This window comes from Anas acuta, chromosome 8 (assembly GCF_963932015.1).
Source record: "Anas acuta chromosome 8, bAnaAcu1.1, whole genome shotgun sequence".
Classification (NCBI taxonomy): domain Eukaryota; kingdom Metazoa; phylum Chordata; class Aves; order Anseriformes; family Anatidae; genus Anas; species Anas acuta.
The window spans coordinates 25,346,553-25,360,836 of record NC_088986.1 but is presented as its reverse complement, the minus strand read 5'-3'; the positions used below and the strand labels follow the sequence as shown (position 1 = coordinate 25,360,836).

General features: G+C 33.8%; 1 protein-coding gene across 4 annotated transcripts in view; it reads left to right on the top strand.

The window, feature by feature from the left end:
• Positions 1-14,284, top strand: part of DENND1B (DENN domain containing 1B) — a 188,316-nt gene that overhangs the window by 139,431 nt on the left and 34,601 nt on the right. For all 4 annotated transcript variants that reach the window (XM_068689753.1, XM_068689754.1, XM_068689752.1 and 1 more), the window contains 2 exons: positions 1,808-1,933; positions 11,172-11,273. In XM_068689753.1, the coding sequence (XP_068545854.1) occupies positions 1,808-1,933; positions 11,172-11,273 (228 nt within the window). The remainder of the gene's footprint in view (positions 1-1,807; positions 1,934-11,171; positions 11,274-14,284) is intronic.

Here is a 14,284-nt window from a genome sequence, read left to right as displayed (position 1 = left end):
GTTCATCATGACAGGGACTACTTTCTAAGGTTGAGAATTCATTTTTTGACCTCATGTTTCTGTTTTTCTTGTAGTGAAACTGAGCTAACACTGATGGGCAGATTTCCCTTATACAAAGTGTATTCCCCCATTTATTGCCCTCAAAATTAAATAAACCTAATTTTTAAGAACCTTAAAATAATCATACCATACAGAACAAAGAAAATAAAATAACATGCATTTGTTTTTTCAACCTTGAACTCCTTAGCTGCTTTTTGTACTCAGAGTTGTACTTTTTTTTTTTTTTTCTTTTTTCTTTTGAGGTATAAGGGAAAAACGTAAATGAGCCTTGGTGTATGCTATCCATGGGCTAAACGAATCAGGCTCTAAACTTTTATCTAGATCTATGGAGCTTGGATATAAATTGAAAAGATCACAGCTATGGGGAAAAGACCTATACTGTAAAGGCCTTTCTGCATAGATTATGAACATCATAACTCAATAATTTTTTTTTTCAAAACTATAGTTATAATTGGACCCAATGGGGGTCTCTCTCTTTGATCAGATCACAGTAACTGTGACTTTACACTGGAAAATGTCACTACTGTGAAGGTTTATCACCTGTAGAGCTGGTCTTTTCTCTGATGCCATGTTCAGTTCTCATTAGCATTATTCAAAGTTTAGTTGTTAATTAGGTTGACACTTCAATTACAATCATCATCTACAAGAACAGTCATGACTGCTTGCATAAAGAAATAAAAAGATATTCATTCTTGCATACATTTCTAAAAGAGTGAAAGCTGTTTTGCTGATAGTTTGTGTGTATAATGTTCTGTTTAAAGAGTAACTCTAAATGGTACTTCGTATAGAATTTAATGACAAAAATATTGATTTCATGGTTATATTGCAATACAAAGGGAGGTAGAAACTTGTATTCAACATAATTGGAGCTGGCTTATTTCTCCAGATATCCCTCATGATGGTAATTAGTTGAATGAAACTGTATCTGGGTGTAATTCCACATATCTTCAAATCAAATACTCTAATAATTCCAGAATTATAAGATCTTTCTCCAAAATCTCCAAGTAATAGCCATCTATGCCAAGAAAAAGGAAAACAGAAGAGACCTCCTTCCAAAGAAATGTCAAGCACTAAAATAAGAATAGCTTTTTTTTTGTTTTGTTTTAACTACAGGTGCCTAATCAGAACGTTGTTCTCCTTTTTTCCTTTTTTTTTTTTTTTTTTTTCCCTTTCATGTGTTTTATCTTCAAGGACAATTCTAACAGTAATGTACTACTGAGTTTACACAAACTTTTCTCAACTGTTTTGACAGCGGTAGCAGCTACACCCATGGTGCATGAGAAATGATGTAAGATAGTAATTTGATATTTAAAAAAAAAAAATCCCTAAAACTGAATCATAAGTTAGCATTAGAAATCGTTAAAAATAAGCGGCCTTAATATCAATAGAAAATATCCAACTGTCTTCATTCAAAATGAGAAGGTAAATTTTATGATCAGAAAAAGATCTGCAGAAAAGTGGCTCGCATGCAGTTTACTGTAAAATAATTAAGCTTATTTATGTCAAGAGGCCTTGGGAAAAAAAGAGAGCATAAACCAATTTGCATTAGCACTCTACTATCATCCCCTGCCTTCATTTCAATTAACAGACCAGCAGGTGCTCTTTGCAGTTAAAAAGATAAGCTATCAAGGAGGAGGATGAATTTTTGGCTGACCTGTAGACACCATGGTTTGCCTGCTGATTGGGTTCATACCTCGCTGTACCAATTTCTGAGGTGTTAATTTAACTGTTCCACTCTGTCATGCAGGTCTCGGCCTTGAAAAATAAACTGAAAAAGCAGTCTACAGCTACGGGTGACGGAGTAGCCAAGGCCTTTCTTCGGGCACAGGCAGCACTGTTTGGATCCTACAGAGATGCACTAAGATACAAACCAGTAAGACAACTGTTTTCCTTAATTTGCAAGAGCACAGGCTCATTCTTTTGCAGGAAAAATATGATGTATTATCCCAATCTGAAAATGTTTTAAATCTTACTCTGAGTAAAAGATATACTGGCAATTTAGAAGACACTACCACCTCCTGATGGTGAGTTGTACTGAAAAATGAATAGTTGTACAAAGTCAGCTATTTTTTTTTATTTGTATCACTTCTAGAATTTATTTAGTATAAAATGGGATTGTATTCATGAAAATACGTACAGTTTACCTTGTTCAATGTGCTGAAGAACTGAAGAGGTTGTGCCTTACAGAGACTCAGTTTCCTCTGCACTTCAAACGGAGGCTTTGCTGTGTTTGAGGCTGGAAGTTTTTTTATTATTATTATTTCCTAGCAGAAGCCAGATATGATGAGTCAAACACACATCTCTACTTTTATACACTTACCTTGATTCAACTGAGAAGATAGGATTAATGAAAACCCAATCCATCCCATCAGAACTTGTATGCCTGAGGTTTTGCTGGTACTCAGTAGGTTAATGTGTTAGGGCTCTCATCCTTTCTGTTTTTTGAGGGTGGCACATACTCAGCCTACTAGATGACAAAAAAATTCATCAGAAACAACACGGAGGTTAATTTCAGATTACTTTTGTATGATATTTGCAAACTACTGATAGCAGTTTCATTTGATAAAAATACATTGAGATGCTGTTGGCTGAATCCCTTGGGCAGGGAACTGTGCAGTGTTCCTTGATGGAAATGGATAGAATGGTCATTCATTCCAGATGAGATAAGTTTCTGGAGGAAACATACCGAAATAACAGCATGGCAAAGTCTTCTTTCTATGCAAGTGATTCTCTTAGAGGTGTTTTGTTCTTTTTTTTTGACATAAGCGTTTTACACCCTAGCTGTCTATGTATCTATGCCACTAACAAGCATTAGAAAACTATTGAGATAAAAAGGTAACCTGTGTAGAAATGAAGTAGTATTTAAGGGTTTAGTCCAAATATATATGTTTGACATTTGTTATAGTTTTCTTTTGATATGGAAAATCAGTTTCTGATTTTCAGTTTCAGATACTATGGAAAATAGTATCAAGATACTATTATCTTGAAACAACCGTACCTGTTTTCAAAGTCATGAGTTCAACACAGTATGAGTTTCATTAAAATCGATCATTTCAACAAAACAGTTGTAGTTTATTCTATACTGACATTACCTGACACTGCTTTGGAAGGGGTTGTATAATTGTTCCCTTAGTCTAAAGATGAAGACACTGGTCAGTGTCAACTCATAGCAGTTCGCATTACAAGCAGTTACATCAAAAGGTACCTTAGTCTATGTTCAATGTACGCAAACAGAATGATGTCAGTCTGTCTGATGGCCTTAACCTCTGTTCTGATCAGAAATAGGCTGGAGACGGGGCTTTATGTGACGGTAAGTTTGTTGAACTGAATGCAAATTCTTTAGTTTTCTGGTTAGCATCTCTTGAATTCAGCTCTGCTTTCCATTTTATTTTAGTTTCTGCTGCCGAATTTGAAAGATGTACATTTGCATTGTGTTGGAAGTAGTGCACCATGTATCATTTCAGCTGGCAAATATTTGTCAAAGTGAACTCTACAGCCTTTCTTTCTATGTTATTCTCTTTTTTTTTTTTTTTTTTTTTGGCTCCACTTATTACATATAAGAGAAGGTATTTATGAAACTGTTGTGGCCTTTGGTGGTGGTGTTTTGTTTTGTTTTTCATATGTTATTTCAGAATACTGTCTGCTGGCAAATACCAGTATATCTTGGATTGGCATCAACTTGTCCAAAGACAAAGAGTGTGTATATTTAATAAAAAAAAAAAAGTCTAATTTTTTTTGAGCTGTGTTCATATTGTGTTAACTAATAGTATTTTACGGAATTTTTGTTGTGATAGGAAAAACTCCAGATTAGTAGACACTAAGAGGAATTGTCTCTTGGTTGTTTGACTCATTTTCCATGATCCTTTTGAACTAAGTTCAATGCCTTGTGAAGAAGGGGGAGGTTCAAAAAATCCGATCATGTTTGCCTGTATTGGGACTTTGTCAGGAATCTTAGGACATATGAACTGGTATTGCAAGGAAAATATGTTCTTGGAGTCCATAATGCTAGATCTAATAGGGAAAATCTAAACCAAAGTTTCCAAAGACTTCATTTACATTCTTTCTGGAGCTCAAGCATTCACGCGGAAACTATGTAAGGGGTATACCTGAATGAGAATATTTTCTATAGAGTTTGAAATACTTTTGCTATAAATAAACTTGTCATATTTTCAAAATCAAGACCTGAGAGGTTTTGGTATACCATTTTTAGGGTCACAAACATCCTAATGAAAAATAAAATTATGTTTGGATAGTTATTGCTTGCTTGTAAGTTGAAAAATATGTTTATGTGAACTATTTTCCTTGCAACAGAGTGTTCTGTATGATTTTAACTTGAAACATGAAACAACTGTCATTAATATTCACTTTGAGTAAAGAACAGCTTTGATAGTGTCTGTACTCATCCAACACTTCTCTTCGCTCCAAACGCTGTTCATCACACTGAACACTCATTCTGTGCAACTGTTTGTTTTCAGCATAGGACAGATTCTCCCTGGTATAGCAATATGTCTTGAACAAACGTCTAGCAATTATTGAAAATAATGTGATTGGTGAAAGAGAAAATGGGAAGCTTCGGGGGTCTTGAAAGGAGTTCATGGGACTCCGAAAGACCATATGGAAAATTTGACTAATTCAGGCAGGAATTGTGACACACGATACATATAGGTGATAATATTTTTTTGTGTAATAAATGGTAATAAAAATCCTAATGCAGTAAAAGTTTCCAAGAAAAGCAGAAACAGTTGTTTTGTACAATTTAATCACAATACTGAATTAAAAAAGAGAAATCAAATTTGATATAACTGCCGAAAATATTTTTATAAGAAGTTGCATTTTACATTAGAAACTATTGCATAATAATAGTGGATCTGTAGAGTAAATCAGTACAGTTGGTGCTAAGGACCTGACATCCATGCAGTGTGCATTCCTAGCTTTATTGTGGTTCTTATTTTAGTGTTGGCTGCTGAATACCCACACTAGCTGAAGCTCATTTTCTGGTTTACTTTAATACAGAAGGAATCTAGTTCATGCATGATAGATCAGGATGACTGGTAAAATTATTTTCATAGCCTGTTTTACTATCTCATCACCGTTACAAGATTTTGATAGGGAAAAGAAAAAGAAAATTAAACAGATTTTCATCTTTGTTGACGTCACTGCCATGTGGTGAATGGACGAAAAATAATCCATGTATTCAGAAGGAAATTTTCTCAGTGGAATATCAGTATGTTGTTGTATTAGCCTAGCTAGCAGCTGCAGTAGGAGCCATTGTGTGATTTGCAATGTCAGTGATCACGAAGAGTTCTGATCTCGAGTCTGTCCCTGCTGAGACATTGCAATGATCAGAGTATTGTGACATAAGTGCTCCTTATACTGTATAGATGCGTATACAAATCAAAATTATATTTAGCTTGAGTAGTCACAGCTTAGCCTTGAACTTTTTGTTGCTCCTGTTTTTAAGTAGTCCAGCATTTGGGAATTTATCATTATGATTTATTATTATCATATTGCATGTTTCATAATTGCAGGCAGAGGTGGGAGTTAAATACAGAGTTCATAATTGTGCAGCTTGTGTCATTTTGGCAATCCAATATATGGGCAATATTGTGTTTGTGTTTTTTTTTTTTCCTAGCTTTTTTTTTTACTTTGCACATTCTTTGTAGGTGGTTTTCAGGCACCTTTGTATCACATGCCATGACAGTCAAACATTTTAGCAACGCTATGATGGCTAATGAAAGTTGGTCTTATAAATGAACTTGTGGAAACCTTGCAGGTGACAGAGAAGACTAGATTTTTTTTTTCTGTTAAATATGTACGGTATGGTCAAATAATTAAGCACCATGTGGTATAGAAATTCTTAAACAGGCAATATTCCACTGACAATCTATGTCTAGAGATGGAAGGGTAGGTGAGAGATTGGGGAAGGAGAAAGAAATAATTATGAGTGTAGAAGTATTCACCATAATAGACATTAGTTTTAACAACACTGGGAAAATGAACAAAGCAGGAAAGGTGGTAGCAGGCACCAGGAGGAAATGTGGGTCTGATTAAAAATTAAAATAAAATCCATCATGACAAGACAAATACGTTTCGAATGTATTTCAAATAAACAAATCTTATTTCTTTAAGACATATCTATTGAAAGACTGTAGAATATCAGAAACAGTAAGTTATTTTCTACTTTTGAGGAACTGTCTTCAAGAATTTGCTAGCAAAAAAATAGTCATTGGAAAAAAAAATCACCTCCTCTTCTGGGGAAAAAATCATGAAAGCTCTTGATGTTACTGATGTTGAACCAAAAGAAATAAACCAGGATAACTGTGGTTTAAGTTATGATAATTGTAACATCAATCATCAGAAATTAAGAAATGAAGAGCAAAGGCTAATGGCATGGTTTGGAATTCTCGGCAGCAGGAGTTCATAGGCTGATCAGCACACCAGGGGGATGGGTAAGCTTCCACCTTGGAGATAGCACAACCTGTCAGACCTCGCTTTAATTGAATGCTAACTGGAGTGCTTTGGGCCAATACGGACACTTTTTAAACTAATGACATCAGTGCTCCAACAGATCCAGGTATTGTATTCAAAATACAAGAAAGCAAAATAATGCAATTAAATGTTACATTATAGGGGGAAAAAAAAGTATTTTAAGATTCGGAATGTACCTGAATGCCTGGAAATGTGTAAGCAATGATTGCTTGTAACTTTCAGAACAAAACCTTTTGAGGACAAGTGTCTTGAAATGGATGAGATTTGTTTGTCTATTCTGCAAGAGTTAGGCATAAAAAGTGCAGTAGGGTGCAGAAACAGAAGAAAGAGTATTAAAATGCCAGAACACAGTTTGAGTTTGAATATATAGCCCTTCTGTGTAATATCTACATGTATTATGCCTCTTTATTGTTATTTCCATAAGAACTTTATTTTACGTGTTAAAAGCCAAATTTGCATTAAGGACTGTATTGGTCTGTTATTGAATATAGAAGTTAATAGCAGTGTCAGTAGGGTTTGATTGTGACTGCAAAAAGTATCAGCTCATCTGAATTGTTGATTAGGTAGATAGCAAGAAATGTGCAAATTTTGGAGTAATTTATTTGCAATTGTAAATGGGACCTTTCTAAATAGAAGGAGTATTGAAGTCATACTGTGTTATTCCCTAGACCTTTATCTTTGTATTTCAGGCCAACAGCTGAAATTTCATCTTTTTACTTCCTTGGTTTTAAACAGAGGAATTTCCACGTAAAAATAAGAATATTAATATAAATAAGTCATGGAGATTAAAGCTTTTTTTGATAAATGATGCAATACAGAGGAAGTTATACCTACCTTATGCTCTTTTTTTGTAACAAGCAAGAACTACCATATGAAACTGTACTAATTATAGCAATAATACAAATAGTTAATGCCAGTCATTTCATGCTGGAAAGATATGTTTTCTGAAATAATTAAAATGTTCACTCTCCTTTTTAAAGTTAAGCATACCTTCTAATCAAGATTACTTTTTCTTTTAAAAATACAGCACAGTTTTAGCTCTCTGTTTTCCTGTTCCATTGAGGTCCGCATAAATAGCTTGCTTAAACTGTGAATGTAGCTTAGAGTGAAAAATGCCTGCTGCGTGTGGCAAGCTATGAAAGGGGAGGAAAATTCTATAGCAACTGTTGTTAAAAGGACAGATATCTTGTTTGGGCATGGATTGTTTGGTCTGAGTATTAGCTGTCTACTTTTCAGTATAGAGTCCCTACTGGGTTTTGATCGAACTTGTTTTGAAAGTACATTGTAGATCAATACGGAAAGGGCCATTTGATGGTGTAGTAGTTAAATATCAGTGGAGGATTCCTCCAAAACCCAGCGTTTCTAAAGGTACCCAGCTGTATTTGCAGAAACAAGAATGTTACAAGCTTTATGTCCAAAACTTATTTTTGTTTATTTGAATAAATATTTTCATTTTAAAATAACACTTCAAAATGCCTAATGTTTACAGTAATAATCTTGAAGATTTGTTAACATTTTATTTGGAAAGAAATTTCGTTGAGTATGGAGCAAATTAAAGAGAGAGAAGTCAACTGTGTTATTTAATGGAATGTCAGTAGTTACAGCAGATACTCAGAAAACAGTCTGGAATTTCTACAAGTTTTGATGTTTTTTCTTACTTTCATATGCTGAATAGGTAGAAGCTTTAAGCTCACTCAATTATTTTTTTTAAGAAAACTAAAATAACATGGATGGCTTTGGGATGTGAACCCTTTATAGATCAAAATACATTTTCAATTACAGAATAGCTTTGGTTATTCTGTTTCTGAACTTTGCTGATAAGGCAACAGATGCACCAATGTATGTGTATTTATTAAATATCTGAAGCACCCAGTAATAAAGAAAAGTAATTGGGAAAATAATACAGCCATGCACTAAAAATGTATGGTGAACTACCATTTCCTGGCATTCTGCTCCATGGCTCAGGCAGGAGAGGTGCCATCAAGTCGAGCTGACCGATTGTGCTCTCTTCCTAGGCTGTTGTGAAAGGGAGAGCAAGAGTCGCTGTTTGCTCTTTTACTGAGAGATAACCTCTCCTTTCTGTCTTTCATCTTTCCCAAGACATTTTGGAAAGTGACAGTGGAGGCTTTGCTTGGTTTTTATTATTCTAAGGAGTGTATCTTGATAATGATATTATTTTCAATCTTTGGCCCTAAATTTAAGGTTTCATAGTGTGTTGTGAGCCATCATCTAGTCAGTTTTGTACTCCCACATAGCCTCTGTATTTTCAGAAATTGTGTGTTGTGGTAAAGAAATATATAAATATGGATTTTTTTTTTCTCATTTGTTGTCTTGAAATTTTTTGGAAGAACGACTGAACTGAGAAGAGAGTCTGCCCTCAGGAACACCATGTCTTGTACCACCATATTTCACTGGAGACGGTTTCATTTGTTTTGATGCACTTTGAATTTGCTAAGTAGCTTGAGGTCATCTTCTTAAGACAAGAGTCTTTAGGAGCTCAAGATCAGCTAATGCAAAGTGGGTCAGGAAGGCAGTGCTATTTAAAGTACCACAAACATTTCAAGCTCTTTGGCAGATGCAGCATGTCCTGCATGTGTACAGCGTTCACCAGTTATCTCTGGATAAGCAGTAAGTGGAAAAACTTGTATGCTTGTCCTGGAGACTTGATCCATATACTGTATTGAGATGGTTTTGTATATCACAGCATTCCAGCAACCCTGTGAAAGGGGAAGGGTTGTGTTACGTAAATGTAAAGCTTTTAATTCTTTTCTAAAACTAGGGGAATTCTTTTCTGAAACTAGGGATTCCATAAAAAAAGTCAGACCATAAAACTTAAAAACAAGTTAAGCAGGAGCTTAAGTGCTTTGTTGAGTAGGATTAGACTTCTATTTTCATTTTAGGTACTTTGAATTTAGTATTGTGGTAAGATAGCTGAGATCAAATTTTTGATACGTGGAGATGCCTATGAAAAATTAGAAAGAGTGAAGCTTTTGATAATATCAGAATAGGATTTTAAAATGGCATGACAGTGGTTTTGCTTTGACATTTCATTGGATCTTACTTGAACCAATTAAAAACACAATGCAAAGTGTAAAAAGCAGTAGAAAGTGATTTAGAGCTATCCCACCAAACTCACATAGGTCACATGCAGAAAATACTTAGTGATATACTAGAAGCATATTCTAGAAGGGCATAGTATGCCAGAAAGACAGGAAAATGCATGTGCGGTTAAAGTTAACCAGGGTATAGAGTGGAAAGCAATGGTGGTCAATGGGCACGAATAAATTTGTCTTCAAAGTGGCTAACAGTTGGAGTCTGATAAGACTCCTGTTTTATTATCACGAAGATCAATATAGGAGGTGTCTTTGATCTTTCTTTTGAGTGGCTGAGGTGTCTTACTCTGTTGTGGGTGTTTAGTTTTTGGGCAGTAAAATATCCTAGAGGTAGATTTCGATGTGGAATTTAGTTGGATTCCAGTTTTTCTGACTTAAAGACATTTGGTAATTGTTTCTAACCTGGTAACTCTGTTCTGTATACTTGGATGGGAGGCCTTTTGGCTTTATAATGGAATCAGTTCATGTCTGTCAGGAACTACACAAACATTTTAATGTACGTATTACTTACTCAGTTAAATCTAACAGCTTCAAATATTTATCACAAAGTAATTATAAGAATAACAATTTGAGACAATGCCCATCAGTAATTTCCAGTGGTATGTGCACACTGAATACAGCAAATTATAAAAGAAAATAATGGATAACATAGAATCTGATTTGATGGTTTATAAATCTTTATTTCTTTAAATGAGTGTTGTTTTCAGTAATAAGATTTTCAACAGACTTAATTTTCAGTTGTTTCATCTTCTTCCTTTTTTTGTTCATTATTCATCTTGTTTCATTTTTTCATCATCCAAATGTTTTGATGTGGGTTTTGATAAACTATAAGCTGTGTGCTTTTGCCGTATTGGGCAAATATATTATTGCAATAAATGCTAATCTGATCTGTCCAGACTTTCTCCATAACATTTGTAGTTTTTGGTGTTGTGGAAAAAAAATGTCAAAATATATGTTTATTTCAATAATTTATTGTTAAATCAGTAGTATATTTGTCAATCTTCTCAGGTTGTGGTAGAATTTAAAAATTATTTGACAGATTCCTATTTTGGATTGAATTAGATTTTTTGGTTAGTATTGATTATTTTGTGTGCCATTGAATCAGAGTAATGCATGTTGAATTATTTTGAAGTAGAGGACCTGCTATCCCTTAAACTTTGAACCACTTCCTTCAAATGTTTAATGAAGAGTGCTATAAAGGTAACATGAACCATCTGTAAACCACTTACTTTTTCCTTGCGAAGTGTTTTTTGTAGACTGATGTTAAAGCTTCATAAACCAGAGGTTCAACTGCAACATGTATTTTGAGAACTGTTTAAAATGTATGATTTTTTTGTTGTTGATACTGTCTGTGTTTCTATTTGACGCATTTACCAAGATTGCTCAAAAGGGAATTTTTTGTGTTTTTATATTGGCTATTTAGAAATCTATAATGGGGAATGTTAAATAAATTAACACTTTTCTATCCTGTAGTTACTAACTAACTTTTTTCCATTCAAATTGTTTTAGGGAGAGCCTATAACTTTCTGTGAGAAGAGTTTTGTGAAGCATCGTTCCAGTAATACTAAAAAGTTCCTGGAAACTGCTGTGAATCTTCAACTGTTTAAACAGGTATGAAAGGGTGAATGACCTATATTTAATTAGTTTCTTTTGAAACCTATCTATTTAAATACATTTTCCTTTCTGTCAGCTTATGAAACTCTGAGGTAAAATACAAGTATTTGTATACAGCCAGTCATCTGTCTGTTATTCTATTTTTAAAACTTCAGTTATAATGAAAAAGAGTTGGGGGGAAAAAAAAAAAGAAAAAAAAATAACTCCAGGGTGCACAGTCAGTGCAACATCTCTGCAGTGCCAGTCAGCAACTCATCTAAACAAGAAAAATCATGGATCTCCCAGCTTGATGGGGGAACTTCATTTTCATCTCTCTTGGATCATGACCAAAAAACCTAAACAACACAGTGCTTGCTTAAATTGGACTTCAGTGGCATTTTATTTAAAAACTGGATTCATACTGTAATAGTAGTTTTCATTGCTAGGACTTCTTAAGTATGCACACAGAGAATGTTACAAACCTGAGCCACAGGGGCAGCCTGAAGAATATTCTAGCTAATCTGTTAATACAGATTTTGAACTAACAGAGAACAAGTTGTTGAATGCCTTGCAGAGCTCAGTAACAGTTTGAAATCACAGTCTTTGAAATCATTTTTTCTTTCATTTTATTTTGTAAATCTTTTTCCTCCTTTTCATTACATGACCTCATTGCATCAAAAAGCTATCAAGAAACCTATTATTAGGTTTGTGAAAAATCGAGGAAAATCTGAAAGACTCAGAGTAGTTATTTATTTGCAAGTATCTGGAATGATTGAGGCATGGGAGTTCGTGTTTAAGTAATCTGGTGGACTTCTTTGAAGAAGATATACTGCCATAATAGATAAGGGAAATTCATAGTATAAAGAATCTTCTAATTTTCAAAAAACATTTGGTGTTAATCAGAGGCTAATGTCTAAAGAAAAGATTTATGTAAGGATGATAATTTGTAGAAGTCCTGTGAAAATGCTTTTTCTACTTGTATAAAAGTTAAGGAAATACAGATCATAGAAGTGGGCTCCTTCACCGTGAAAAATCTGAAACCTTTTCTAATATCTAGTACATATGACTGAAATGGGAAGAAGTAGTAAAGTGTGTTTACACTTTGCATATTTTAGGACTGTAAGCTAGCATGAAACTTTCTTAACAGAAAGTTGCTTACAAGGGAAGTTTGCAAATCATTGTCAAACTACTGTAGCACTATCTTAAGCTGTAACAAAAAGGTTTAACTCCACTGAAATAAATGGGCTCGTCATTATGGCTCTGAACTTACCCATTACATTTTAGTGTGTTCAATTAAAAAGAATCAGTTTATAGATTGTTTATAGCTTGTTTTTAATTTTATTCCCACTAAAGGAAATAATATATTACAGAGGATTAGGAAATACTAACAATTTTGATGATGTGGTGGTTTGGTAGTAAACATTTTTTCATTTCTCTAGTTTGTTGTGAAATGTTACTCCTACTTCTTCAGCTAATGCTCAGCCCAGCTGCATCTTGTCTAGCTCTTCCCAGTGACAAATGAGCTGTTTTCAAGGTTTTGTTCAACAGAATAAACTGTATTTTATTCTGTTCTTGAAAAAAAGTAATTGTTTAAGTAAAAAATAGTTCTTAGAAGCAGAAAATTGGTATTTTAAATACACTTTTATGCCATTTTATAAAATTTTTTGCTCTGTCCTCTTTTTTACTTTGTAGGTTTTTCATCTCCCCTCCCCAATTCTCCTCCCTCCCCCCCCCCCTTAAAACTTGTTGGTTCCTCTTATTTAACCACTCTTTTTCATTTTGGATGTTGGCAGTATCTCTTCACCAAATTACTAGGAAATCACTGTGGGAATAAAATGTGTAATTATTTGTATGTTCTTCCCATTCAGGCTATTTTCACTTTCAACATCATCCATTTTTACCTTCTGTTATTATTTTGATGTGCTTTCTGTCAAGGATGTCCATGCATTAGCACATACCAGTCTTTTGTATGAAAATCATTAATTACCCTGTAAATAGGATCAGTCCAACACTTGTCCTTAAATACCATTACTTCTGCTTCCAGTCTGATGCTTTCCCTTTTATTATAAGCTGTTATCTTCTTTTTGAGAAAGTCTTCACCTGACTTAAAGTTCAGGTACTGTTCAAGTATTTAGCTTTTAATTGATCTTAACTAATATTTTAAGGTAAAGGCACAAAGCTTTTCTTTCATACAGATAACGTGCATTTCCTTTATCTAGAAAATTAATTGTCAAAGAATCTGTGAGAACCTGTGTTTTGATAACCGATGTGGTATAACATTCCACTTTCCCATTTACCATTTTTCCACTTCCAAACATGTTTGAAAGCCTAATCAAACTGTTAAGAGCAAACTGACAAACCAGCACTTATCACAATCTTTGTTTTTTAAGTAATGGTCCTGTTGCTTCTACTGTGCTTCCTTTACCTTAATAGATTAACATTTTTTGTCTGTATTGGTATCTTTATAATCATATGACAGAGGTATTGTTTATTTTTTTAACTTTAGTGTTGTTTGTAAGTTGTTAAAATGTCCATTTCTATATCTCATTCTCATTAGCCCTTTTATATTTGTTTCCTTTTCCAGCATCATAGTTTTTACTGAATTGAAGCAGAGTATTTTGGCAGGGGGCATGCCTAGCCTCTTTTATGAAGCTTAAATGAGATCTTTTTCTCAAACCATTCTCTGACTCATAATTTAGAGATGTCTTTTAAATGATGTCGAAGCATTTGCATTGTTGGAAGCTGAAAAGGACTGTTTCATTGCTCTGAAACTGAACACACCAAAGTGTTTATACAAAACATACATATGCCAGGAATCCATAGAAGTCACTTATAATAAATACCCTGATATGAATCAAAACTATAGGAACATCTGAATTTCTTTTTTTATCATATTTTCCTGGTAGTTTTTTAAGCTGTCTTCTGCCCTAGAAAGATTTAATAATAATAATAATAATAATAATAATAATAATAATAATAATAATAATAATAATAATAATAATAATAATAATAATTAAATATAATAATAA